Genomic DNA, 27339 nt, shown 5'->3' on the forward strand with positions numbered 1-27339 from the left:
GAAAAAAAGAAAATTTGAATTTACAATATTTTTGAAATCCAGATTTGTCCTTTATTCAATAATTATTTTAGTTGTAATGTTTTCTACTCTTTTTATTTGAGTAACTATTTGTTAGCCTAACTTAGATTAGGTTGGTACAAAAGTCATTGAGGTTTTTGCCATTTTTTCATCAGCCTAATACCATATGAGGAATGCCTCTCTCATTATTTCTGATAACACGTGTCTTATCCACTTTTTGCTTATTAGCATGTAACCCATTTTAAGGAAAAAATCAATTTCAGTCGGTGTTTAGTTTTAATAGTTGTAAAGTACGAATGAAGATTTTTTTCCAAACTGAGGTAAAGTGTTTTTTTCTATGACATATAGGCAGAATGAGTTTACAAAAGTTGCAATCCCTCTCCTTCTTTAGTTCATGTGGAATTGAAATATGTAAATAACAGAGACAAGGAATATTAAGCCTTATTTTAATAAAAGGCGTAAGTTATCACATCTTATCTATTATAGGTATGAGAAATTTCATGTAAATTCAGTTAGCATCTATTCCTTCGTTTATTCATGTAGTCAACAAACATTTTCTTAATATTAGATCAGTTAGTTTGGTTGTAGATAACAGAATAAATAGATAGATAGATATGCATCTATCTATCTATGCTATTACATATGTAATAGAAGGAATTTGATGATTTGGAAGGACTAGGGGAACCAGCTCTTCACTGGGCATGCTGACCTAACACCCAGTAGACTACCACAGCATGTGCCAAACTAAAGAATGGGCACCTCTGGGAAGTACCAGAAGATGCAGGGGTCAGGATGCCACTGTCCCATCGGCTCACTCCATGATCACTCAACCCTAGCTGAGGGTGAGAAAGTTTCCCACAGAACTGGGCCTGCTAGCTCTGTATCTCCTTATTGCCTCTTTTCCTGCTTTAATCAGTTCCAAATCCAGATCTGTTTTTTCCAGCATCTAAATCTAATCTGCAGCTCTAGCTTCCAGGAAGTCAGGGAAATGTGGATGTTTTGTGGTACATGAGGGAAAACTAGAAGGAAGCTGGAAAAGATGTTGAGATGTGTTTGAGGCACATACAAGGTAGATAGGGGATATAAGGTTGGCAAGATACACAATGTGACAGCTGTCCTCATGAGGCTTACAGTCAACTGGAGAAAACTAAAGTCAATCAAATCATCAACAAAAAGTCTCTTGAGGTGACTCTGTTCAATGTTACAAATTAGTACATTCGTTTCATTGCTTTCTCCTGGGAAATGATGACTCAGATTGAGGTCAGAAGGATGAAAGGAAATCGGTACCTGGGTAGGCTGAATCAGGGCAAGGGGCCTCCCATGGTTTGCAGAGGACCCAAGGTCTGGACAGGAGCCCTGTGTGGCTGGAGAGAGGAGCAAATGCCAATGTGACTAGAGTGAGTCGGTGAGCACAGAGGTGCAGGCCCCAGCAGGAAATCAGTAGGAAGCAAGGGGATGACACAATCAGACAGGGATTTTGAAATGACGATTTTGCCTGGAATCAGAGCTCCAGGTGGAGAAGTGTGTTTCAGCCTCCCATTGTTCATAGCTTTGTGCTCTTTTGTTTGGTTAACGTTTGTATCTTTCTGAGAAAACTGAATTTCTTGAAAACCAGCATTTTTTTTTTTCTTTTTGGAGACAATTTAAGTGTCTTGGGGTGAAGGGAGAGCAGTGGTTTGGAGGGAGAGATGCTTGGAAGGTCAATGAGGTTCTGGGGCTCCCAGTCTGTGTTGACAGCGCCACAGTACCCTGGGTTGGTCATGGAATTTCCAGGAAGGATCTGATGATGGCTGATGAGCCTGGGGAGTAGCTGTGCTCAGCATAGCTACACGTACTGTGGAAACTGCGGGAAAGATGCAAAGAAAGGAGTCTTGCGATCTCTGAAATTAAGCTGCTAACTCTTCCTCCGTTATACTCAGCTAGCGTAGCTAAGGGAATTGTCATGTTATGACCTTTTCTAATAGCTTTACCTTACATCCCATTGTTTCTGTCTGTCCAAATTTACTTCCACTGGGATTAAAGTATCCTTCTATCTTGTATTAATCGCTATGTCCATCAATTCTGGTTATTTTTGGTGTATCTAATGAAATAACTTAGTTTCTTTAATTTAAAAACCTGCATATCAATCCCCAGTTATGAATCCCCAATATCAAATAATTATTTCGGATGCTTTCTTTTAGCATCATCTGAAAATTACCTGTTTATTATTTATTTACCAAGAATCGCTATGTTTTGTTCTTTCTATGTCTCTTTTTAGTCCTAATGTTTTACATTATAATCAGTGTTTTTCAATTCACCATAGCAATATAAAAAGTTATTTTTATTGGATATAACCTGGAAATAAACATCATTTTTAAGAAAAAGGACAATGTGCTACATAATATACCTATTTTATTTGCCTTATGTACACCAAAATAATGCACACATACATATATATGTATATATGATATAGTTTACTCTCTCTTCACACATGCAAACATGCACAGCCACATATACATCAGGTGAGTATGCCAATGTAGTACACCAAATATTTGTTAATCCAAGAGGGTAAAGACAATTAGAAAATTCTTAAGTTTCTATTAGAATAATGATCTGTTCATCTGATATCAGAAGGTGTTAAACCTAAAACCTATATATAAATCTCAACTTTATCAAGGCAAAACTTACAAAATTAAACACCTTTGAGAGTCAGCATTCATTTCGTCTTATAAATCTTAGGTGATTTTTGTTTTAGGGCCCCTGGTATCTATTCCCTGACTTCCGCTTTAACATTTACTGATTTTTTTTCTCTAGAATTAACTCCGTCCCCAAATTTTGAGTCACATCCTATGGTTATGGTTGATTCTGTGTCTACCTCCAGGTGAGTGATGCATGTTTGACTAATCCAAACATTTAGTGACCACGTATACTAGTATGGCCAAGCAACTGCATCAGAGACAATTAAATGTAATTATGGTTAGTCTTTTCAGACAGATACCTTTTCTTGTCTCTTAAAATTAAACCTGCAAAAGTATAGACTTGGAGCTGTTAAAGATCTTACTACCACTTGGAATTAAATTAGAAAGAGAGAGAGGGAACATATCAAGAAACCTGAACAGAAGACATAATGAGCTTCTGGATTAAGCATTGTTTGGATTAAGACACCCTTGGGGTTTTCAACTATGTCAACAAATAGTCTTTCTCATTTAAGAAAATTGGAATTCCATTTACATTGCATTGGATTCATAGCAGTTCTAAAATTAATAACAAACATAATATTCACAAGCAGTAATTCTTCAAGAAAAATAGTTTATTAAATAAAAAATAAACTTCCTTTTAAGAAAAACCAGGGAATTTATATCTTATTTTGTTATTCATTATTAGGATAGCAAGTTGCATTCAGTTTTTAGCTATCAAATATGTGTTGCTTATAAAAGGGAAAGAAGGGAATATACATTATCACATCTATGTGCACATGTGTTAAGACTACAAGTGGAATATGTGGAGGCTTTTTCCGTATCTGTGTTGAAGAAAACTACTCCCCAATACATTTTATAGTCTTATCCCTTATATCTATTTTGGAAAGGTGTATTCTATGATACATATCATATTTATTATTATTAAAGTCATAATATTAAATAATTTTCCCAACTACTAGTTACCAACACAAAATATTTAAAGTGATAATGAAACTAAGTATTCACTGTATGTACATGAGTATATATACATATACACTGAATATATACTCAGAGGGGAGACAATAGAAATGGGATTTTGTTATATTGACCACATTTTTAATCTCTAGTAGGAATCCAGGCTTTAACATGATAATACCCAAGATAAATATCGTTTTTATATTTCTTATATATTTTTACCCATGCTGAACTAAAAAACATTGGTTTCCTAATCAATGCTAGCAGGTTATTTTGGAGATTAATTACAATTTTTTTGGAAATTCAGAAGCAGAATTTTGGTGTCTAGAAAAAGTATTCATCTTGTTAGAGTCACGATACTACTGGAATTTGAGGCAATTCCTTACACAGATCTGTGTTCTCCTGAGGGTCCTCTTATTCTTCTAGCCATACACAGTATGAACTTGAACTCTGCTGCAAACTTAGGCTACAGAAAACTTTTCTTTATAAGTTCTGAGTTAGCTGTGACAATTTTATTACTATTTCTGGATGTTCAGGTGAGTTAATCAATGTACTTTGTTTACTAAAGATGGTATTGAGATATTGTAGTTTATGTAGATCTCTATTCTAAGGGAGAGAATGTCTTCAATAATTGTTGTGGTGAATTTTGAATATATTCTTGCATTCTTGTTTAATAACCCAGTCATAATTATTAAGATATATGGATAGTTCAAAATTTTAGTTCAGTTTTATCAAGACCTGCAATGATGCCATACCCCAAGGAAAAGTATTCTTCTTATTATTTTTATTACTTTTATTTTAAGTTCAGGGGTACATGTGCAGGTTTGTTACAACTTGTGTCATGGGGATTTGTTGTCCAGGTTATTTCATCACCCAGGTATTGCACCTTGTACCCATTAGTTGTTTTTCCTGATCCTCTCCCTCTCCCACCCTCCACCCTTCGACAGGCCCCAGTGTGTGTTGTTCCCTTCTATGTGTCCATGTGTTCTCATCATTTAGCTCTTACTTGTAAGTGAGAACATCCAGTGTTTGCTTTTCTTTTCCTGAAAGCTGGAGGCATCACACTACCCAACTTCAAACTGTATTACAGGGCTACAGTAACCAAAACAGCATAGTACTGATACAAAAAAAAGACCCGTAGACCAATGGAACAGAATAGAGATCTCAGAAATAAGGTCACACACCTACGGCCATCTGATGTTTGGCAAACCTGGAAAATTATTATTGAAAGACATTAGGTCCACTTTTAGGTACTGTGGTGTATTAGTCCATTTTCACACTGCTGATAAAGATATACCTGAGACTGGGAAGAAAAAGACGTTTAATTGGACTTATAGCTCCACATGGCTGGGGAGGCCTCAGAATCATGGTGAGAGGGGAAAGGCACTTCTCACACTGCTATGAAGAAATACCTGAGACTGGGTAATTTATAAAAGAAAAAGATGTAATTGACACAGTGCTGCATTTCTGGGGAGGCCTCAGGAAACTTACAATCATGGAGGAAGGCAAAGGAGAAGCAGGCACCTTTCTCACAGGGCAGCAGGACAGAGTGAATGCTGAGTGAAGGTGGAAACCGCTTATAAAATCATGAACTCACTCAGTATCACAAGGACCACATAGGGGAAACTGACCTCATGATTCAACCTGTTCTCCCTTTTGGCACGTGGGAATTATGGAGTTTATGAGGGTTATAATTCAAGAAGAGATTCTGGGTGAGGACACAGCCAAACCATACCAGCAGGGCTGGCTTCCTTTTGCCCAAGTTTCAAGCCATGGTATATGGGCCAAAGATGGCTCCACATGCCAAAGGTGGCATAAGGGCTCCAAATGTTGTCCTCATCCAGAGATGAGAGGTTGTAAAAGTGTCATGCCCTGGTCACCTTCACCTACTTAGTTATGAACAGGACTAGCTACTTCAGAGGTGCCCTCAGCAGTGATACACAGAAACGTTTAAGGCCTCTTCCAATATTCTAGCCTTAGTCCTTGATATGGTTTGGGTGTATCCCCACCCAAATCTCATCCTGAATTCCCACGTGTGGTGGGAGGGACCCAGTAGGAGGTAATTGAATCACGGAGGCAAGTCTTTCCTGTGCTGTTCTTATAATAGTGAATAAGTTTCATGAGATATGATGGTTTTTAAAAAGAGGAGTTTCCCCACACAAGCTCTCTCTCTTTGCCTGATTAACTGTATGTCTATGGTAGGCAGAATAATGGTTTCCAAAGCTATCCAAATTTTAGTCACTGGAACTGCCAGTGTGTTACTTATATGTCAAAAAGAGTTTTGCAGGTGGAAAGAAGGCTGCTAATCAGTTAACATCGCATATATAGATTACCCTACATTATCTCCATGGGGCCAGTGTAATCACAAGGGTCCTAAAATATAGAAAATTAAGGCAATCGAGTTGGCAGTAGAATAAGCAGGACTTGACCTGCCATTGCTGGCTTTGAAGATAGAGAAGCGAGCACAAGCCAAGGATTTCAGGCAGGCTCTAAGAGCAGAGAAAGGCCTCCGCTTGACAGCCAGCAAAGAAATGGGGAGCGTAATCCTACAAACACAAGGGACTAACTCTGCCAACAACCTGAATGATCAAAGAAGCAAATCTCCTGTAGAGCCTATTAAAATATTGCAATTGTAGCCACGTGAGAGCTATGTCAGGCTTCTGACCTCCAGAATTCCAAGATAATAAATTTGTATTGTGTAAACCATTGTTAGTCATAATTTGTTACAGCAACAACTAACACAACACCACTACTCTTGGGACTTGGATTTGATGCTCTGATAGGGACTGGGTCCGATTTCATTCAGTTTGTCTCATACAACACTTGATTAGTGCTATTATCAACAGAATTCTGATCAGCAGTATGAGGCCAATCAGCAATATTGATCTCAGCCATGCACACCAAAATCCTGCACTCAGCCTATTGAATAAGCCCCCAGAAGAAGTAGCGTGTCTTATTTCAGATAATCATTCATTTTCACTTCTCATCTTATGGCTCATATGCACTGGTCCACCTGAACAGTGTTAATTAAGACAGCAGAAATTGTTGACGACTACATATCTTTCTCCTTGTTGAGCCAAGATGTAGATTATGGGTTGTTAATTGCAACTCATACAAGAATTGCTGATATACAGCTTATGCTGTCTCAGAGGGGACACAGGTTACCCTAGTTTGGAAATTGTTGAACTTGTTTTGGATCAGTATTATGTTGATTTGGTTAGGCCTCAAGAACACAATCACCACATATTTGCAGATTCAATAGCCACGCATACATAACCGAAGGCCAGTTGGGAGTCAGAAGCAGCACTTGAATTTTTATCAGTTCAAATGAAACAAAGTTGTCCAGTCTGTGCGTTTGTGCATGCACAAGACAAGTCTGCATTCATGAGCTGTGGTTGATGATAAAAGGCCCAGCAGCTCCAGCCATGCCTGCTGCTTGACTCAGGTGGATCTCTCTCCCCGTGCCTTCTGAAGCCTCAGGTTTTCCCTCTTTAGGTGTTGCAGTTTCTTCTCTCCCAGGTTGCTACTCTGTTTTTATAAACCCATTCCTCACCTGTACCCAGAGATTTTGTCCAGGTGAGTCCGGTTTCATGGAGCTGGGACACAAATAAGGTTCCCATTGGGAGAAAGGTTATTTATTGAGCACCTATTATAAGCCAGCTGCTCATACTTGCTATGTGGGTTTACCTTAACTATGATCTTGGGTATAAGTTTTATTATTGATATTTTACAAACATGGAAGTTGCAAGAAAGGCTTAGTGACTTGCTCAAGTCTGACATTACTTAGCCTTTTGATCTCTGTTGCCTTTTTAGATGGCTTGCAATAAAAAAAATTCAATATATTACATTGAATGGGTCAATGTGATTCAAAAGCCCCTGTTTCCTCCTTTATACTATACTGCCTTCTACTCCAAAAAAGGACATGGAGGATCTCTGTTAAATGAAAACATATAAATATAAACATACAGAAACATACACACACAGTTTTCTTTTTTTTTTTTTTTACCATTCTGTCATGTTTTAATAAAAACAGGGAATCATTTAGCAATTTATGTAACTCCCAAGAAAATTTTTCCAGGCGTAAATATAGGTACTTAGTGTGTATACAAAAAATGTATATGAAATGTACATTTATTGTACACTACAGAAATCAGGCTATACAAAAATGTATATATGTATTTTTATATATTTGTAATAAAATACCTATGCAAACTATACAAAGTGTGTATGACACCAACATAATTATTTTACTGAAATCAATAAATAATATTAAGTTATTATTTAATACTAAAATAACTGCCACGAATTGAGCACATAGTATGTGCCATGCCTTGTGCTATGTATGGTATGAATATGACATCATAAAAAATTAGCTGATAGGTATTTTATCACCCCCATTTTATAGATGAGACACCTGAAATCCTATGAGGATATGTAACAAGAAGCAAGTATTCAAACACAGGTTCACACTAAAGAGTGAAGAAAAGCATTGTTTGAATAATGTTGCCTTCCTGTGAGCCAGAAATTAAAGAGAGTTAGTGGCGACCTTGGTAACAGAATTGCATTAAGCTTGTTGTCTTTATATCACCTAGAAAACAATATCACACATGAGTAGTCACCAACACAGATCACATTCCACCTGAGACATGGTTAGCCTGCATTTGCAGCTAAGAGATTCATAATAATGAATATATGGATCCTATGGGAAATGGTTTTAAATTACCAACTATGCAAGGGATCTGTGGCCGTCATCAGCAAAACTTGCTGCTTGTCCCACAGCTATTATACCTCCCTGAAGTGCTTGTTTCATTCTGTTTATGGCTGTAAGTAGCATCATTAGCAACCAAGGAACTCTCTTAGGATTGAAGTTTCTGAACTGCCTATGTTACTACAATATGTCTTAAAACTTCTGATGTTGTGGTACAGTCTCTGCATCTCAGCCCCCTTTTCCCTTCTTCCCCCCAAAACTTATCAGATCTCTATTTTTAGGTACCCATTGCTTACATTTTCCTTATACACCTAATATGGTTAGGCTTTGTGTCCCCACCCACATCTCATCTTAAATTGTAATCCCCATAATCCCATGTGTCAAGGGAGAAACCAGGTGGAGGTAATTGAATCATGAGGGCAGTTTCCCCCATGCTGCTCTTGTGATAGTGGGTGAGTTCTCACGAGATCTGATGGTTTAATAAGGGGCTCTTCCCCCTACCTCCGCCATACTTCTTCCTGCCACCTTGTGAAGACGGTGTCTTGCTTCCTCTCTGCCTTCTGCCATAATTGTAAGTTTCCTGAGGTCTCCCCAGCTATGCTGAACTGTGAGTCAATTAAACCTCTTTCCTTTATAAATTACCCAGTCTCAGGCAGTTCTTTATAACAGTATGAAAATGGACTAATAAACACCCATATACACCCAGATTTGGTTGGATGTATCAACAAAAGTGCAACATTGAAATCCTCTGGGTGCTCAGCTTTTCAGAAGAACTTCTATGTGAGGGGAGATAGGTAGTTCAGGGGACTTATCAATAGGCCTGAACAATTGTTCCCTGGCGTGGACTCCCACCATCTGCACACAAGCCCATGCTGGTCCTCACTTCAAGGTTCTTGTTAAGCACTGAAGAAATAAATTATCCTCTTGATCCCTTTGAGATTAGCTGAGTTGTACAAACACTTACGCCAAATGCTTCTCAAATTTTAGTGGGTTACCAGAGTCCCAGGGGGCTAGTTAAAATACTGTTTACCAGTGCCCACCCCCAGATTTGCTGATTGGGCAAGTCTGTGACAGGCCTAAGTATTTGCAGCTCTCACAAGTTCCCAGCTGACGCTAATGCTGCTGGCCGACAAACCACACCTTAGGGGCTACTGCTATCCACTAAGGCACTCAGAAAGGATGCATGGAAGAACCAATGTTCTCAAAAATGACAGCCCTCCAATTATGCTGTGGAAAAGCATTCTACCACGTCTTCCTATCCTACCACCATCTACAACTTCTCTGACAAAATGAGGCTTTCTGTATTACAAAATATATAGAAATATGTATAAAACTATTCCTCGTTAGTTCTCAAACCTAGCTTCATATTAGTATTAGTTGGAGAGATGATTCAGAAATACTCAGATACCACTCCCCAGAGTCTGATAAATCAGTCTGGCTTGCTGTGATGGTATCAGCACCTTTTTTGGTGACTCCTGTTTCCAGGTGATTCAAATATACAGACGGGGCTAGAACCACAGCACACCCAAAAGGGGAGGCCCGAGTCTCTTTATTACTTTTCTCTCCTTGTCATGTCCTCCGCTGAGGGGTAGGGGGTGACATCAGATTAGAAAAAGGAAGCACCAAATCAGCAAATTAGTTTTGCCTTTCCTTTTCTCAGTTTCTGTTTATGACATTTTGGCCACAAAGCCTGCTTTGTGGTAGCAACACCTCTTTATTCTTATTTTAGGAGTACCTACTATGGGTCGATGCTTTAAGCTATAACATAAGTTGTTTCATTTTGTACTTATAGGTGGTTACTAATTCAGATGAGCAGTATTAATTTTTTAAAAGTGGAAGATGTTATTTTCAGCCAGTAGATGTTTAGGAAGATATCAGCTGTTTTATAAGGGTACATGCCAATGATGATTCTGCCTGATGAATCATCAAAAAGCCCCCTGATGAACATTCAGTCATTAACACCAATACAATAGACAGTTCTAATAACCAGTTATTTTGAGGAGTATATTATCAATATATATCTCTGAGACATTTTTTAAAGAAAACAATAAAACACCAACCTCTTACTTGACACTTTTGTTTTTTATAAACAAATCAAGACAAATATTCTGATCAATATTTATACATTTTGGAGTTTTCTCCACCAGGGATAATAAATTAGCAAACTATTAAAAATTGGAATTAGGATGAAAACAAAGGAAGCCAAGATGGATAGATAATGGCTTTTGCTAACATGCAGTAGGAAAGTTAATGGAATATTTCATGATTCTTTCTTAAATATTTGATGTAATAGTGTAACAATAAATATTTTTCAATATGCAAGAACAAGAAAAGTTTTACAACTTGGAAGTATTTAGAAATATTTATACATTCTATCTGTAACTAAGATTTAATCAAATATAGTTTAATCAAATATAATCTCAATATTTATAATTTTTTAATGACTACTTCTGCCTTTAAAAAAGCTAAATTGTCTATTATGTTTTTGCAGAAGCATTGATGAATCAGTTTATGAAATAAAATACCTATAATGATTTTTGAAAATCCATTAGAGTTGAAATTTTCTATTATCTTTTTTCATTGACTTAGTATGTACTCTTATAATTTTATAAAAAGGTATTTTATAGGAGGCAGAAGCTAAATGGAATATAATTCTCTTTTAGAAACACCTGCAATAGACGTAATTGTTCAATTGACTTGAAGTTAAGGGATGTCTGATTGTTATTTCACATATATTAAAAGTCATGAATGGCAGTGACATTAAGCTATCTCCAAAGTCACTATTGCCATTATATCCACAAATGATTTTTATTATTAAACTTCAATATGTAATGAATATCTTTGTGTCACTGCCCTTTTTGTAACCTATATTTGTGAAGTTAGAATTCACTTTTGAAATGGTTTTCCTTCCAGGGTGTGTTCACATTTGATTTATGTTCATCATCATTCTTTATGGAATATATTGATTTAATATATTGATTTAATATATTGATTTAATATATTGATTTAATGAAACACAGTATAGATGATTTGTTTCTAAGTAAAGATTTACAAATGTTTACCCTAAGCACTAAATGGGAAAATCAGGTATATGTTTATTAGGATAGATAAAAATGTTAGCTGATTAGATTTTTACAAGTCAGATAATATTCTTTAGCCAATGTCTTATAGAAAGCCTATACGATAAATGAGCCAAAAGTTAGTTTGTTTGAAACTTTGATTGTGAATCCTACCTGGAAATATTTGAGTCTATGGTAAATGGAGTAAGCATGTGTAATGGAAAGTAGTTATGGTGCAGGAGAAAGACTGTGAGCTTCAGAGTCAGATGTAGATGTAGATGGGCTCCATAATCTGGAAATAATTTTTAACCTCATTAAGTTCCAGAATTTTTTAAATTAAATGTCCTCATAAGAATATTGTAAAAATTGAATAAGATCATGCATATAACACATTCATAATGCTCGACATATGAAAGTCATCTTCAATTAAGCATTTATCCATTTATTCAACAAATATCTTGTGAGCAGCTACAATGCAAGGGCAATCTGGTAGATAGAGGATACCATTTTAATCAGATAAATTTAGTTTCTATCCAGTAGAGTGTACACCTAACAGTCAATAGTTTTTACCTCCCCTGTTTTCTGTCTTCATACACTGTTCTGTTTTATTCATTATGTGATATTATATTGGGTAGAAATTTCCCTACCTGGGAAGACACCAAATAATTCCTAGAAATGACATTGATTGATTTAAATTTCAACAATTATGAATGATATAATATTGATAGTTAATAGCCCATAAGTTAACTAGGCTTTTTTGAAAATCAAATAGTAGCTAATACTTTCCCCACTTCTGGGGATATAATACTAAGCAAGACAGAAATTACCCAATGCACTGTAAAGTTCACTGGAGAAGAGGGGTCTTACATATTGCAGATAGTTGAGTGACCAGTATCTAGGGAGAGAAAGGAGGGAGAGCTGCTTGTGTAACTAGGTATAAGTGGTGCTTTTTACAGAGGTAAATGAGATTGGTACACTGGAAGAGCAATGGATTTTTTACAGGGAGTGTTTGTTTTGGTGAAAACATCTATTCAGTCATCTTCAGATGGGTCTGATTTGAAGCACACAAAACGTTTAACTTACAGACACTGGGCAGTTAGATGATAGTCAAGCACTTGAAGTTGGGATTTGGTATGAATTTGGACTCCATCTGTTAGAGGTATGAACTTGAGTTCCTCTCTTTTCTAAGCCTCATTTTCCTCATTTGTAAAGTGGTGATTATACGGTATTCAAAGGATTAATAGATAAATTAGTGAAAGCTCTTATTCTCAATATTGGCTCACACTAAGAACTCAACACATTTCAGTTATTAAATTATGGTTTCGAGTACTATATGGATCAGGACATTGGAGACATCGCCTGGATTATAAGCATGGATTTCAGAATCCTAGACCCACAGGTGGTAAACAATCTTACGGGAAGGCAAAAGGCTATTAACAGTGAAGGAAGAACAAATACGGGACTCATCCTTATCCCTAGAAATTATAGTTGATAATTAGAGAGGCAGAGCTGGCAAACGAAGCTGAGGAGGATCATCAAAAGGAAAAGGAGAAAAGCAGAAGAATGGGATAAGGCTTGAAAAACAATGAGTGCAGGAGGAGGATGTGGCTACCTCTGTCAAGCCATGCCAGATGACAAAATGAAGAATAAAAGGTATGCTTTGGATTTACAATACAGGAGTTGATGGTGATCTTGGTGAGAGCTTGTCAGAGGGGAGGAAATAGGGTGAAGAACCCATACTGGAGTGGAAAGGGAAGAAATGGAAGAAACTATTACAAACTACTCTTTTAAGATATTTGATGGTGATATTTTCAAAAAATTAGAAATTTAATAATTGTTATGTTGGGTAGTAGGGTAAATTTTTTAATTAACTTGAGCCTTTTTAATGCTTTTAAGTAGAGGAAAACTGCTGCTTTTCTTGGCAGCTGGATTTTAAAGAGGGGGACAATGGATTATTGTAGGGCAAGAAAGTAGTTGAAATGAGGAGTCGTGGTATCTAACCTCAATGCTAGAAGAAGCAATGGAGAAATTAGGGTGGAAGGGCTGGAGAGCATGACAAAGCGGCAGAAAAGGTGTGCCTTTCTGAAGTGGTGATGAGAGGCAGTGCAGCCAGTCAGCTGGAGACCAGGAATACGTGCTCAATGAGCTATTTAGGATTTTCATCAAACACATTTCAACTCATCATAGCTAAAAGTCAGCAGCCATAAGTTATATATTTTTCCCACCTGTAAAGGACACTGAATGGATGTTGAAAGCTCAAGATCCATTTCATTAGATTGGACCAGAAGTCTTAATAATTTGAACAGAAAATGTAGCCTAACAGAGGCCTTTTGTCTCTCCCAAATTCCACACAGCAGGGGTGTTGAAGTCAGTAAAGCCTTAATTTCACCCTTCAGTGTCTCACAAGACTAAGAACCTCAATTTTGATGAAAGGGATGGAAAGGTTTTATAAAGTTTTCTACCTGAAATGGAACAATTTTTATCCTTCTGAGTTTTCCACTTTACAAAAGTATTGGTTTTACAACAGGCTGTCTTTGCATCCGTTTTACTGAGGAAAGGCAATGGCTTTTATGGCAGCCCCTGCTGCTGGGCTCTCGAAGCTTCAGTTTTCCCCTTACCAAGGCAAAAACAGGAGGCCTGAGCCTGGTAACCTTAAAAATGATATAAAATCTAAATTGGAATTTCAGTTTTCTCATTGCTTAAAAATTCCTGGTAGTTAGTGTGTCCAGTCATTTCACTGACTTAATTTCATTCTAAATTTTCAAACATTAACCATCTCCAGAGCTTCTAAGCATTTCTTGGATAATGAGTTTTTGGTAATTTGGTAACATTTTCTTGGGTCTTACTGCCTTTGATATACCAGGAAGAAGAGGAATATATGGAGCACAGTTTGGTTATAAGAAGTAAACAAATTACATACTTTAAATATATGTATATAATATACACACACACATAAATATATATGCCTGTATGCATTTTGTAATGTATTTAAAATCACCAACTCTATCCTATGTTTAATGTTTATGATGAAATATATTAATGTAAGGAGAAAATACTAAGTTACCACACAATCCTAAAAATAAAAAGAGTAATTGCCTTGTCATCTACACTAGCTCAGATTTTTGTTTGTGTGTTTTTTATTTCATTTTCCTCTAACATCAGAATTTCCTAGGACTAAGTTTGATAATTATACGCACCTTGCTGGGAAGATCTACAAGGAAACAAAGGCCAATGTAGTCTGTGAAGGGCCCAGATACTTGGATTTACAATTATTTGATAAAAGTATTCAAGATGTATATATAATACATATATGAGTAGATTATACATTATATAATTATATAAATTATACATAATATATGCAATTATATGCATTATATATTATACATTATATGCATGTATAATACATATATATACTATGTATTATATAATATGTTTATGGGCTATTTTTAAATCATAGGTGTTCTTGGGATACTGGCAAAGGAAAATCTCAATGACTTAATACTTTCATATTTAAATATATGGTAAAGTAATACAGTAAGTAACACAAGGAAAATCAGTGAACGGCACCTCAGATAATGATGATGTGTGGAAGGACACAATCAGGTGTGCTATAGGTGGTTGCACAGCTTGGGCCAAAATGAATGCCTCAGGGCAAAATGGAGCTGAAATTAAGGATGTGCTGAATTCCTCATGTCATGGGCTCTGGCCTTCTGCTCTATCCCTGTTGGGGAATAACTACTATACTCTTCACAAAGCCAGCATGTGGTCTACGTGCTATAACTGGGAAATTGTATAAATGTGAGGGTCCAAAATTGTGAGCACTGATTGAAAGATGCCCTTTGAAAATCACCAGGAATCAGAATTTTGGATGGTTGCTTTAATTTTTCTATATCTTCAATAGGCTGTATGGTTACTTAAGGGTATTATAGTAGAAAAGACTTGTTGAAAAGTAAACAGGAATAAGGTGCAATGTCAAGAAACCTATAGCAAACGCAAGATCACAGTAGCAGTTACACGAACACATACACTTTTTTTTTTCAAATGAGCACATGATTTATTTGAAAAGTCTACTTTATTTTAACTGCTAGAGAATACTCTAAGTATTGTGATTTCATTTTTACAACATGTCTCATTCAGAGGCATGATCAGTAAATCTTTTACATTACAATAACGTTAGACACCTCAAAATTTAAGTAGATTTAACACTTTGAGTAGATAAACTTACAGTGTGATGACATTGTGGCCACATTTTTTTTCAAGGCAAATATGATCTGTAAGTCGCATTGTATTGACCAGAGAAATTTTTGTTTGTTTGTTTTATATAATGGAGACTTTACATTTGTCTACTGCTGGATTCTCAAGCTAAGATGGAAGGCATTTATTGCACTTTATATGAATACATTTTAAGATACTTGTATTATTTAAGATAAGCTAAACTGCTATGACATTTTGGACCCAAAAGATGTAATGGTAGAATATACTAGAGTTTTTAGTACGTTCATATAGCAATCTAATTTGGACCAACACCTTCCATGTTGTAGTTTTGATTTCCTGAGGAATGCATTCTCAACATGGGCCATATCATCTGGGAGTGAAGATTTTTTTGGTTGGGGGGTGTGAGAGGTGGAAACAATGTTACAATAGTCTGTGGTCCTCCAAGGAGCCACAGTTTATAAACATATATAGCATACCCATGTTATTAAAATTTTATGGAGAAGTAGGATTAGGAAAAATGTCTAAAAAGGCTCCTTGGGAAAAGTAAGAATGGGGTCAGGGGAGTATTGAGAAACACTAGTGGGGGCCTTGTTCTTGCTTTTTGCTCCCATCTGGCAGAAGATGATAGAGAGCACAGGTATGCATCCTTAGGGAAGCCTTATGACCAAGCCTGGAAGTGGCAGGAACCTCTCACCCATATCCATTGGCTAAAACTCAGTCGCATGACCATAGCTAGTTGTAAGGGAGGCTAAGAAATGTAGTCTAGCTGTGTGTCTAGGAACAAGAGGAATATTGGTTGTGGTAGCTATATAGTGTCTTTTAATTGCAATTCATAGATGTGTATGTACACAAAGTGGGTATTCTATACACAAACTGTATTATTCTATAAATTTGCTTTTATTGCTAATCTTATCTAAACATTCAGTGAATGTTTACTGAACTGTTTGTTGAACTGATGTATGGATCTGTTTTCTTCTAACATGACTTGTATATCCCAGCTCTGTACATCTTGTCAGATTTTTGACCAATTGTAGAGAATTATGAGTCCAATAATAAGAATTATTTCTTTTTAAGTCCTGACACTAGATAACCTACCAGTATTTCCGTGAATTTAGTCCAGGCTTTTGCTGTTGTCTTCCTTTTTTACTCCATTATTTCGGCATTAAATATAAATAACTGTATTATTCTATAAATTTGCTTTTATTGCTAATCTTATCTAAACATTTTGAATTTTATAAAAATTTCTCTTTTAACTATTATTTGTATAGATATAAGTCATTTCTAATGAAGAAGCAGTACTTTTCTTAACAGTAACCAGATGGAAAAATGGCAAAATTTTCTAGACCACATCATAGTTTTGGATGAATTCTGTTGGTAAAGATCATAGATATTTAGACCACCTTAAAATGCATCCTTGGTGTGTACAATTACTTTTAGTACGTTCCTTAGATTAACATTCACTCCCTTTTTCCATTTTACACAGAAATCTTCTGAAAAAATTCCTAGAGATTAATTTTTCTACCTATTCAACAATATCTTAGTTTGAGATTATATTTGAGGTAATAGGATTTGGGGAGAAGATACTAAGCAAAACACCGTTATGACAGTCAAGAGACTTTGGTGTTCGATCTGTCCTCAGTTTGAAACATACAGATCATTAAACCAATCTGTACCTTAATTTCATTTTCAGTAAATACAGAAGCTTCTTTAGTGCAGCTTTACAATTCCTTCCACTTTATTGACAACTGATACAGGAAGGCTTCTCTCTTTCTAAATCTGCTTTCTGCTCTTGAATAATAACACAAATAAAATGTAATGTCCAGTAGACATCTTGAGAGCACTTTGTGTTATTTGTCGAAGTGGGTATTCATTAGTATTTTTGACCAAAAATATAGTGCACATTCATGTTTTTAAATCTGTTTCTGCCAAGATAAGTTGAGCAATTACAATTTCCTCTGCTCTAAACACTTAAATAGTGTTATTTTATTTACTCCTCACAAAAAAATATTAGGAAGAGATTATTCTTTTGCCATTTCTATTTTATAAGGGAGGAAATTGAAGTGGAGGTAGGACCCAACATTTGTTAGTGGAGAATTGGGTTTAGAACCAGGGCTGGCTGACTCTAACAATGACTCCAGCACAAATCTGAATTGTTTATCCACAACCTTTTAATAAGATTTCACAAAGAAAATGCCCATGTTTCTTTTTGCTATGTTTTTCACAACTTGAAATTGAATTTTAAGGAGATAAGTTCATTTTTACCTATCAATTATTTTTATCTCAAGTTTTTGGAGGCCAAATATTCTTAATTTTAAATGTAATAATGGTTCATTTTGATTTTTCTCCATCAAACATTTCCATGCCCTCCACATCACTTAATCTGGTAACATTTGACTTTCTTGGGTATTGACATTGGGAGAGTCATTCATAAGTTAGAAGAAGCCTGTTCAAAATACTTAATGAGTATGTCTATTATTGTTCATTGTGGAGCTATAATTTCCTTAGATTGCTCGATTATATTTTGTGATAATATATTGGAATACAGTGTCAGCTTAAATATTTATTGTTGTATTATACTGTGTCAGGCTTTATTACAATCGTATCAGTTCCAAATTGTAGCAGAAGTTTGTGTGTTGTGAGTTCTACAATATGATCATATAAATGTAATTAGGATGATTGCCATTAGCTGAAACTCTTATGGTCCTCTTAATTTTGAATTTGAAACATAACTAAAGAACATATACAAAAACCAACTAACCAAAGAAAAATCCATAACAATGTGACTTTTAGCTGCTATGAGTGTATCCCAAAGGAACATTTGACAGGCCGGGAGAGGTATTTATGCATTATAATAACAAAAATTAGGCTTCCTTTTAAATGAGACAGTAAATGCTTTCACATGGCACTAGATAAATGTCCTTTCACCTATGAAGAATTATTACTGATGAAAAATTATGTCACCGAGGCAGTTAATTTCTACTATGTCCACATTCACAGGTAATGAGGCAACTCTCTAGGCTCTGTACTTAGAGTAAACTAGTAATTTAACTAAATTTCTTAGTGTAGTAGCAAATAATTTGGGAAATTCTATGAATTATAAATTTTAAATGAAAATGACTTATCTACCTAAAGTAGTTGTCGAAAAACTCTATGAAGATTCATTTTGGGGAGTTTCTTTTTCTGACTATCAGAAAATTGAAGATTTAGCTCCTTTCATTACTATAGTGAGCCAAGTGAATATCTCTTTGATAAGAAGATAAATCATCAGTAATTTATTTTATCCTCTTTTTCAAAAGTAACTTTCTATTGTAGCATGTATGTTTTCTTTAAAGCAGAAAGCTATAATAAAACTGAAATAACACAGATCTACAGTTAATACCACTCATGATTTCTGAGGAAGCTCAATGTTTTTTAACTTCTATGAAAACAGATTTAGGTTTGACCCAGGTATTTAACTGACAATAAATCTCATCCTAAGTCAATTCTAAGAGGAAATAATTTTTACACACATATAAAAACAGATAAAATATTCAGTAATTATCCATTGAGAGGGAAAAACTGTAAAAAAAAGTTCAGTAATTAGAAGTCACATGACAATAGCAATTTTAACAGTGCCTTTTCTTTGACTTTTTTTTCAGCAAATACTATATTCAAACGTAGTTATGATTGTGATGTTTATGTAAAGCTTTAAATGTCTCTCAGATTTTTGTTCATTCAATAAATATTTAGTACCTCCTCTGCTTTACACTGTTCTTAAGATATAGGTCTATTTCAATTAAAAAAAAATAGACACAAAATCCATGCCTATTTGAGGACATAGTATGCTGAGAAAAGACATATAATGAATATCTGGCTACATTTGATATTTGGGTAGGTGGCGGTGAGTCCTATGGAGAAACAGAAAGCCAGGGAGGTGGTCAGGATGCCTGTAGTGATGTGGGTGCATGCCCCAGCTTGCCACTAAATAGGATAATCAGAAAAGACCGCATCTATAAGGTGACATTGAAACTGATACCTAGAAGAGATGAAGGAATGAGCTAGCCATGGTCGTGACTTGGGGAACATTTTGCCAATCAGAGCTAGAGAGATTTTTAAGATAAACATGTGCCCAGTGTGTTGGAAGCCACTGTGGCTAAATGGATAGTGCAAGAAACACAGTGGCAGAAGGTGGGATTTCAAATCTATTTTGAAGGTAAGGTTGACAAGGTGTGCTGATGGATGAGAGAGAACGTGAGGAGTCAAGAATGACTCCGGGTAACGAGAGGAAGAGTGGAGATGACATTAATGATATAGAAATGAATGTGTATCAGCCGTATTTTGGAGAGAGGATTAAGAGGTGTTTGTGTTGGTTTGGTTTGCCTTTGGATTTAGTTTAGTTTTTTAATTTGTTTTATCTATGTTAACTTTGAAATACCCATTAGACAACCATGTGGCGATGTCAAATAGGCTGTAGGTATCTGAATTTCAGGGGATCTGTTAGGTTGGATAATGTAAACTGGGCGTCTTCAGCTTATAATGTTGGTTTAAGCCGTGAAACGGGAAGAAATACCCAGAACACGAATTGATAGAAAAGCAACCAGGCCAGAAGATTTTGCCTTGAAGTTTTCAAGGTTCAGAAGTCAGGGACAGGCCTTGGACCCATTAGGGATACTGAGAATGAATGGGCAGTGTTGAGGAGTAAGATGTGCAAGTGCAGCATCCTGGAGCTGAAGGAAGGAGGGAAGGGAGAAGAGGGAAGGCAAAGAGAGATGATAGTGGGTTCACCTGCTGATGCCTGAGAACTGTCCATGGTTCCCACTCTCCTCCTCATGTTCATGCCCCTTCTGTTTAGTGCTCCACATCTTATTCTTTACAGATTGAGCATCCCTAATCCAAAAACCTGAAAACCAAAATACTCCAAAATATGCAGTGTTTCCAGCAGACATGATGCTACAAGTGGAAAATTCCAAGTCTGGCTTCATGCAATGGATGCACAAAATTACTTAATATTTTGTGTGAAATTATCTAAAGGCTCTGTGTATAAGACTTCTATGAAACAAAAATGAATTTTGTGTTTAGACTTGAGTCCCATTCCCAAGATATCTCATTGGCAAATATGCCAAAATAAAAAAAAAATCAAAAATCTGAAATACTTCTGGTCCCAAACATGTTGTATAGCGGTTATTCAGCCTGTATTTTCTGTCACATTTTGATACAAAAATCCAAATGATATACCTGTTAAAGGAAGCAAATTGTGCAAAAATAATGCTTGATATTTAGCTGTAGGTAGAGGTGTTCCTCTTTGTTCACCTCTCCAGTAGTTTTGTATTTCTCATTCATCTTCCAGTAAAGGCAGTAAGATTCTTTCAGCCCCTTGGTATAGAAGGAATAGATTGTTACAGGAGTCTTAGTTTTCTACTTTTAGAAATATGCAACAGTTTTATTTTTCCTTGTATTACCTTTATTACTGCATTTGTTTTTAGAAACGGATGATTCCCTAATGTATACAGCATGCTTCCTATAAGCAGGGTTTCTAAGGACTTCAAATTAGCATACTTCCTAAATACCTTGTGTGACTGGATCAAATAAAGATGTTCATTTTAATGCCTGAAAATGAATTAATTGTTCTTTAGACAGTTCAGAAACTTGTCAGGACAACTTTCATATATATATACACATACATACATATATATACATACACATATATACATATACACACATATACACATATACATATATACATATATAATATATATACACATATACACTCACACACCCAACACACATATACATACATAAGTCAATTACTATTATTGACAGTTGTGTTCCATAAAGACCCTACAGGAAACAAAGTAGTGAATACTGAATAAATGCTTCTAGGGGAAATACAGGTTTAGGCTTTTGCAAGCCTCTGATCACAACATTTTGCCAACCACTTAATCCATAATCTTGTTTAATATGTGTTTCTGTTTAAAGATGTCTTATTTAATATGCATTGTTGATTCATTAACATTGACCTTATAACCAACAACACTATAACTCATAGGGAGTAAAATTGATCTAACACATGTGTTTTCTCCCTAAGGCACATCACAGCCTTCTAGCACTTAGGAACATTAGACAGCACTTTAGCAAAATGCTTGGTGGTCATTTTAAACAGATAAATTACCAACACAGAGCACAAAAATGTCAAAAACGTGGCACCAGATAAGCCTCAAAAAGATACTTGTTCACAGAACGAGAGCTGAAACCAGAAGCTGAATGTAGCCTTGTTTGACCTCAGCTGGAAACGTGGTCATCCATCTGGAGACTGAAATTGTTTGTCACTTTGCATATGCTGACAAATGATCCCCAAAGTGCTCTGAGTATTGATTTGGGGATTACAAATACATTTTCATGAGTAGGTGACTTTGCAAAAATGCAATCCACACATAATGAAGATTGACTCCATTTTTAATTGTTCACCAGTCTGGATGTATTCATTCATCGACCACAAGTGTAATGGCATCCAGTGCACACTGGATTTGTTTGAAGGTTTTATTTTATTTTATATTTTAAGTTTTGGGATACATGTGCAGAACGTGCAGTTTTGTTACATAGGTATTCATGTGCCATGGTGGTTTGCTGCACCCATCAACCCGTCACCTACATTAGGTATTTCTCCTAATGCTATCCCTCCCCTATCCCCCTACCCCACCAGCCCCCTGACAGGCCCAGGTATGTGATACTCCTCTCCCTGTGTCCATGTGTACTCATTGTTCAACTCCCACTTACGAGTGAGAGCATGCGATGTTTGATTTTCTGTTCTTGTGATAGTTTGCTGAGAATGATGGTTTCCAGCTTCATCCATGTCCCTGGAAAGGACATGAACTCATCCTCTTTTATGGCTGCATAGTATTCCATGGTATATATGTGTCACATTTTCTTTATCCAGTCTATCAATGGTGGACATTTGGGTTGGTTCTAAGTCTTTGCTGTTGTGAATAGTGCTGCAATAAACATGTGTGATTTCAATATTCATGCAGAAAAAAGGTCTCAACTCAGACCTTATTAAGTCAAAATTTATACAATTGAGACAATGTTTGGAAGGGAACTTAACTTTTGGATTGTTAAGCTTTCTGCCAACTAAATACTATAATACAATCTATGAAAAAAGTGTAAGGACATACAAAATGTATCAGATTTCAGAATGAATATTAAACTTCTAAGAGATCATATGATTATGACACATATTCAAAGTATATTTTATAATCTGAAAACTTTTAAATTCCCTAAGGGATGAGGCCATGTTTTATACATTTTAGTACTTTTGATAGCACTTCATACAGCATTTTGTGTATGGTAAAGGCTCAGTTAAAATTAGAATTTATACATTTTTGCTAATTACAAATGTCATATCTAGACAATTGTACAACCAAGTAATTGGTTTTATATTGACTGTTTTATAATACAAATATCTTATAACTTAAAAATGATCTTTTCTACTTAACTGGAATAATGAGAATTTACCACTTAAGAATTTTAGTATTCATCAATACGAAAATTAGTATCATTTTATACTTAAAATCATTATACAGCTATCCCTAGATACAGTATGATATCATTGATTTTCCCAGATTATTTATAGTCTTTGTGATAAATTTAAATATATTATTTTAATTTATTTTGGATACATTCCAAATCTATGCACTCTTGAATTAACGGCCATCACATCAGCAGATATTTTAAAACAAATATGGGAGAATATAGAATCTATATACCTATCTAGATACTTGATATATTTAATTTATATCACACCAATAAAGGTTTATTTAGTAAAAGGTTAGGAAATCCAATAAAATATCAATTAAATTTTTTTATATGTACTCTTCTTTCCCCTGAGTACTTCATTATTAATTTGTGTATTTTACAGAAAATCTTTTGAAATAGATAACCAGTATTTTAAAAACAATAGAATCAGAACTATTTGGTTTTTCTTGCAACTAAACCTTCCTTATGATATTGTGATGTAGAAAATAAGAGATAACCTATCAATTATATTTTCGGACTTACATGTCACTTTTTCCCCCAAATGACTTGAGTTAGTTAAATATATATGAATACTAAACAGTGTAAGTTATCTCAGTAAGCAACTGATACTCTTAAGATTATAGTTGTGAGATAACAAAATGTTCTCCCTACCAAATGTTTTGCCTTTCCTTTTTCTGATATCAGGGGCTTTATTTCTGTTCATTAGACTGTTTTTAAATGGGAAATTTTGCATGTTATTAGATTTCTCTCTACATATGTTAAATATCATTTATGTTTGAACCACAATTTCAGGGGTATTTTTTAATATATAACTTTTTATAAATTTAGAGAAAAACATCCTTCTATTCCAAACATCATTCTTGATGAAGAGAACTGTTAATCCTGATATTTGTAAAAGTCAAGTGTTATTTATAAATATTATATTTAAATTAACCTACTATCTTGACATATAGTTTCCATTTCATGGCCGAAATAAAGGCTATTCTTCCTGTTATTGGAAAGTAAAGTTACTTTTGTTAAAGAAGATATATCACAAGCTAGAAGTCACTGCTAGACTAGAATATGTTGCAGAAGGTTGCAATAGATTATGCCACAAGCAATGTTTTTCATTGTATTTTGTTTTTGCATTTAAGTAAGATGTCTCCTCATTCTGCTTTTTAAATTTTCTTTTCAACAGATAAAAACTTGAATAAAAATTACCACAATCCACTCAACATGCAGACACTTATTATCCTATTGTTAAGTGGCACTATTAGATAATTCACTCCATTAAGGTACATAAACCTGTAACTAATACCGAATCCTTTGAACATATGGGCTTGTCAATTCTGTTAGGTGCTTTTGCCTGCTACAAAATACATCCGTTTATTCGGTGATCATACTGTCAACACTGTTTCTAACATAATATATGTTTCATTTCCATTTTTTCCAGGTCAAAATTCAAATATCATTTTTTCAGTATTCCATTTTTTTAGATATCATGGTATTTCTGGAGATTACGGCAATACAGAAGAAATATCTGATGACACTAAGGGAATTTAGAAATATTTTCAAAATCAGTTAAATAAGAATTCTACTAAAATGAGTCATAATTCTTTCAGCCTGACTACATTTAATCACAACTTATTCATGATTTATTGAATATTTACTTGGCACATGAAATAGTTTTCAGATATTAGGCAATTATAATAATATCTATCTCTTAGAAATGTGTATTTTTTAGTCTTGATTTCGAAATTTATTGCAAGTAAAGCAGAAACATGCTTATTTTCTTTTTTCTTTTTCATTTTTTTTCAACAGCCCAAATCTCCCACAGATAACTCCATCTTTATGCACAGACTGTTTCTTTACATTAATGAATCACATTACATATAGGGAAAGTCATCTCATGAAAGCCACATTATTTCACGGTCCATTAAATGAAACGCTTACTCTACATATAAAGCTGCTCTTAAAAATCTTAAAGAAGCTTGTGAGATACAAGTTAATAAACTTTCATTAACAGTGATCACATTTCTCACTACATAAAAATTTTCTTTGTTTATAAAAAAGCTTAACTTGCTTCCTTTAGATATATGAAAAAGAGCTTTGCAGGTAAGGTAATTTTAGCAGCAGTGTGCAATAATATTTATAATGGCTATATATATAATTCATATAGCTATGCACACTTTTTTAAAAACTAGAGGTCTAGAATTAATGTACAGAATGCAATTTTATTACATTTATTTCAAATCAGTTTTGTGGCATATAGTATTCAATGAAATACCTTTGTCAGAAAATAGAAAGCTCAAGTAACTAAATTCAAAAAAAGTAAACTAACCTCAGAGTACAATGTAATTCCCCAGCATGAACCTTACTTCAGTTAATGATTGATCTAAGTCAGATGACCTATTAAGAAAATCAACAATCCTGACTTGAGGTCATTACAATCATACCAAATTTAACCTAAAAATTCTGAAACATAGGTAGAAGGAGGAAATATCTACTATTTGCTATTTTTTTCTGCATAAAACTAAAATCACCATGCCTTATATTTAGCATATGTTGTATTTATTTATAATATTACTATTCTTAATCTCTATTTAGGAAAGTATGTGACTTTTAATGAGATGTTAAAGAAAAGAGGTGGGGAAAATGAAAAAAGAAATTTGTGACTATGGTGAGCACAAAAATAAAAAAAAACCCATGTATTTTAGTCAGATAATTAAAAGAATATTTAACAGGTAAATCATAGCACAATTTAGGGGATATTATTAAGTTGGAGTCTGTCTTATTTATTAAGGATCTGAGGCAACACTTTGAGTACAGGGTGAAAGCTAGGTCTAAACTTATTTTTTTCCAAACATTTCTGTACTATAATCAAGGTTATGAGGAAAATAACTTTATAAAATGTACTTGCTAGATATGAAGTAGTTTCCCCCATGCTATTTGTTTCTTGTGTTGATTCACAAGTGGCAAAACTTCTTCACTTTGTTGCTTAAATGTAAATGAACGCCAATGTGATATTAAGAAGTTACTGTTTTAAGTTAGTTTTAATTCAAATAAATGCCCAGCATTGACATACTTAGTTGTTGACTATTCAGTAGCGAGGATATATATTTTGTAGCATTATGACTTAGAGGCAAAGAACATCAAAATGCAATGTGATGATATCATAAGGCAAGATGAAAGTACAGAGGAACAGTTCCATTTTCTCAGAATCCAGTATAACAAAAATAACAGTATTTTATATTCAATATGGTAATTCATAGAAGGAAAATTTTCATATTTCCTTTATGTAATGTGTCTTAATTTCAATTATATATGGCATCAAATAGTTTGGTTTCTTTTTTCCCAGTGGTAGGTGATCTCCTTCAGGCAAGGTTAATGTGCTGGTAATTGTCTGCCTCTTGCCAAAGAAGATTATTGTGCTTGTCAACTCGTACTGAAAAAGCTCATTTAGTATTTGTTAAAATAACAAATACACAGTCATAGTGGAATAAATTTTATAGGCATGAAATGGTTTTGCAGGCATAAAATTTAAGAGTCAGAAATTAATTTCAATTTCTGTTGGAGACGTGTTGATTTTGTAGAGACAGATTTTTCATACCAAACACTGTAAAACTCACAAATATTTCAACTTTAAGAGTCCATGTATTTCTTAATGAATTAGAAAGTTGCTGATAGGATCAAAGATGAAGGGGTGGCCTGCCCCTCCACACCTGTGGGCGTTTCTCGTCAGGTGGAAAGAGAGACTTGAGAAAAGAAAGAGACAGACACAAACTATAGAGAAAGAAAAGCAGGCCCAGGGGACTGGTGCTCAGCATATGGAGGACCCACGCCGGCCCAGTCTCTGAGTTCCCTCAGTATTTATTGATCATTATTGGACGTTTCTCAGAGAGGGGAATGTGGCAGGACAATATGGTAGTAATGGAGAGAGGGTCAGCAGGAAAACAAGTGAACAAATGTCTTTGCATCATATACAAGGTAAAGAAAAAAGTGCTGTGCTTTTGAGGTGCATATACATAAACATCTCAGTGCCTTAAAGAGCAGTATTGCCTCCAGCATGTCTCACCTCCAGCCCTAAGGCAGTTTTCTCCTATCTCAGTAGATGGAATATACAATCGGGTTTTACACGGAGACATTCCATTGCCCAGGGACAAGCAGGAGACAGATGCCTTCCTCTTATCTCAACTGCAAAGAGGCCTTCCTCTTTCAC

At 35.1% G+C, this 27339-nt stretch overlaps 1 protein-coding gene across 40 annotated transcripts in view; it reads left to right on the forward strand.

Annotated features, from left to right (window-relative positions):
• The window catches only part of CCDC102B (coiled-coil domain containing 102B), a 428597-nt gene that overhangs the window by 191890 nt on the left and 209368 nt on the right, over nucleotides 1-27339 (forward strand). For 4 of the 40 annotated variants that reach the window (XR_010151991.1, XR_010151987.1, XR_010151990.1 and 1 more), the window contains one exon: nucleotides 2812-2878. The exons of 34 other annotated variants lie outside the window; for them this stretch is intronic. Coding sequence is in view for 1 of the 6 variants with exons in the window: in XM_063795838.1 (XP_063651908.1) it covers nucleotides 2812-2817 (6 nt within the window). In the remaining 5 variants the exon portion in view is untranslated. Of the gene's footprint in view, nucleotides 1-2811; nucleotides 2879-8055; nucleotides 8203-27339 lie in introns of those variants that run through there. 2 more of the 40 variants (XR_008540667.2, XM_063795838.1) reach the window with 2 other exon arrangements.

Source organism: Pan troglodytes, chromosome 17 (genome assembly GCF_028858775.2).
Source record: "Pan troglodytes isolate AG18354 chromosome 17, NHGRI_mPanTro3-v2.0_pri, whole genome shotgun sequence".
Taxonomy (NCBI): Eukaryota; Metazoa; Chordata; class Mammalia; order Primates; family Hominidae; genus Pan; species Pan troglodytes.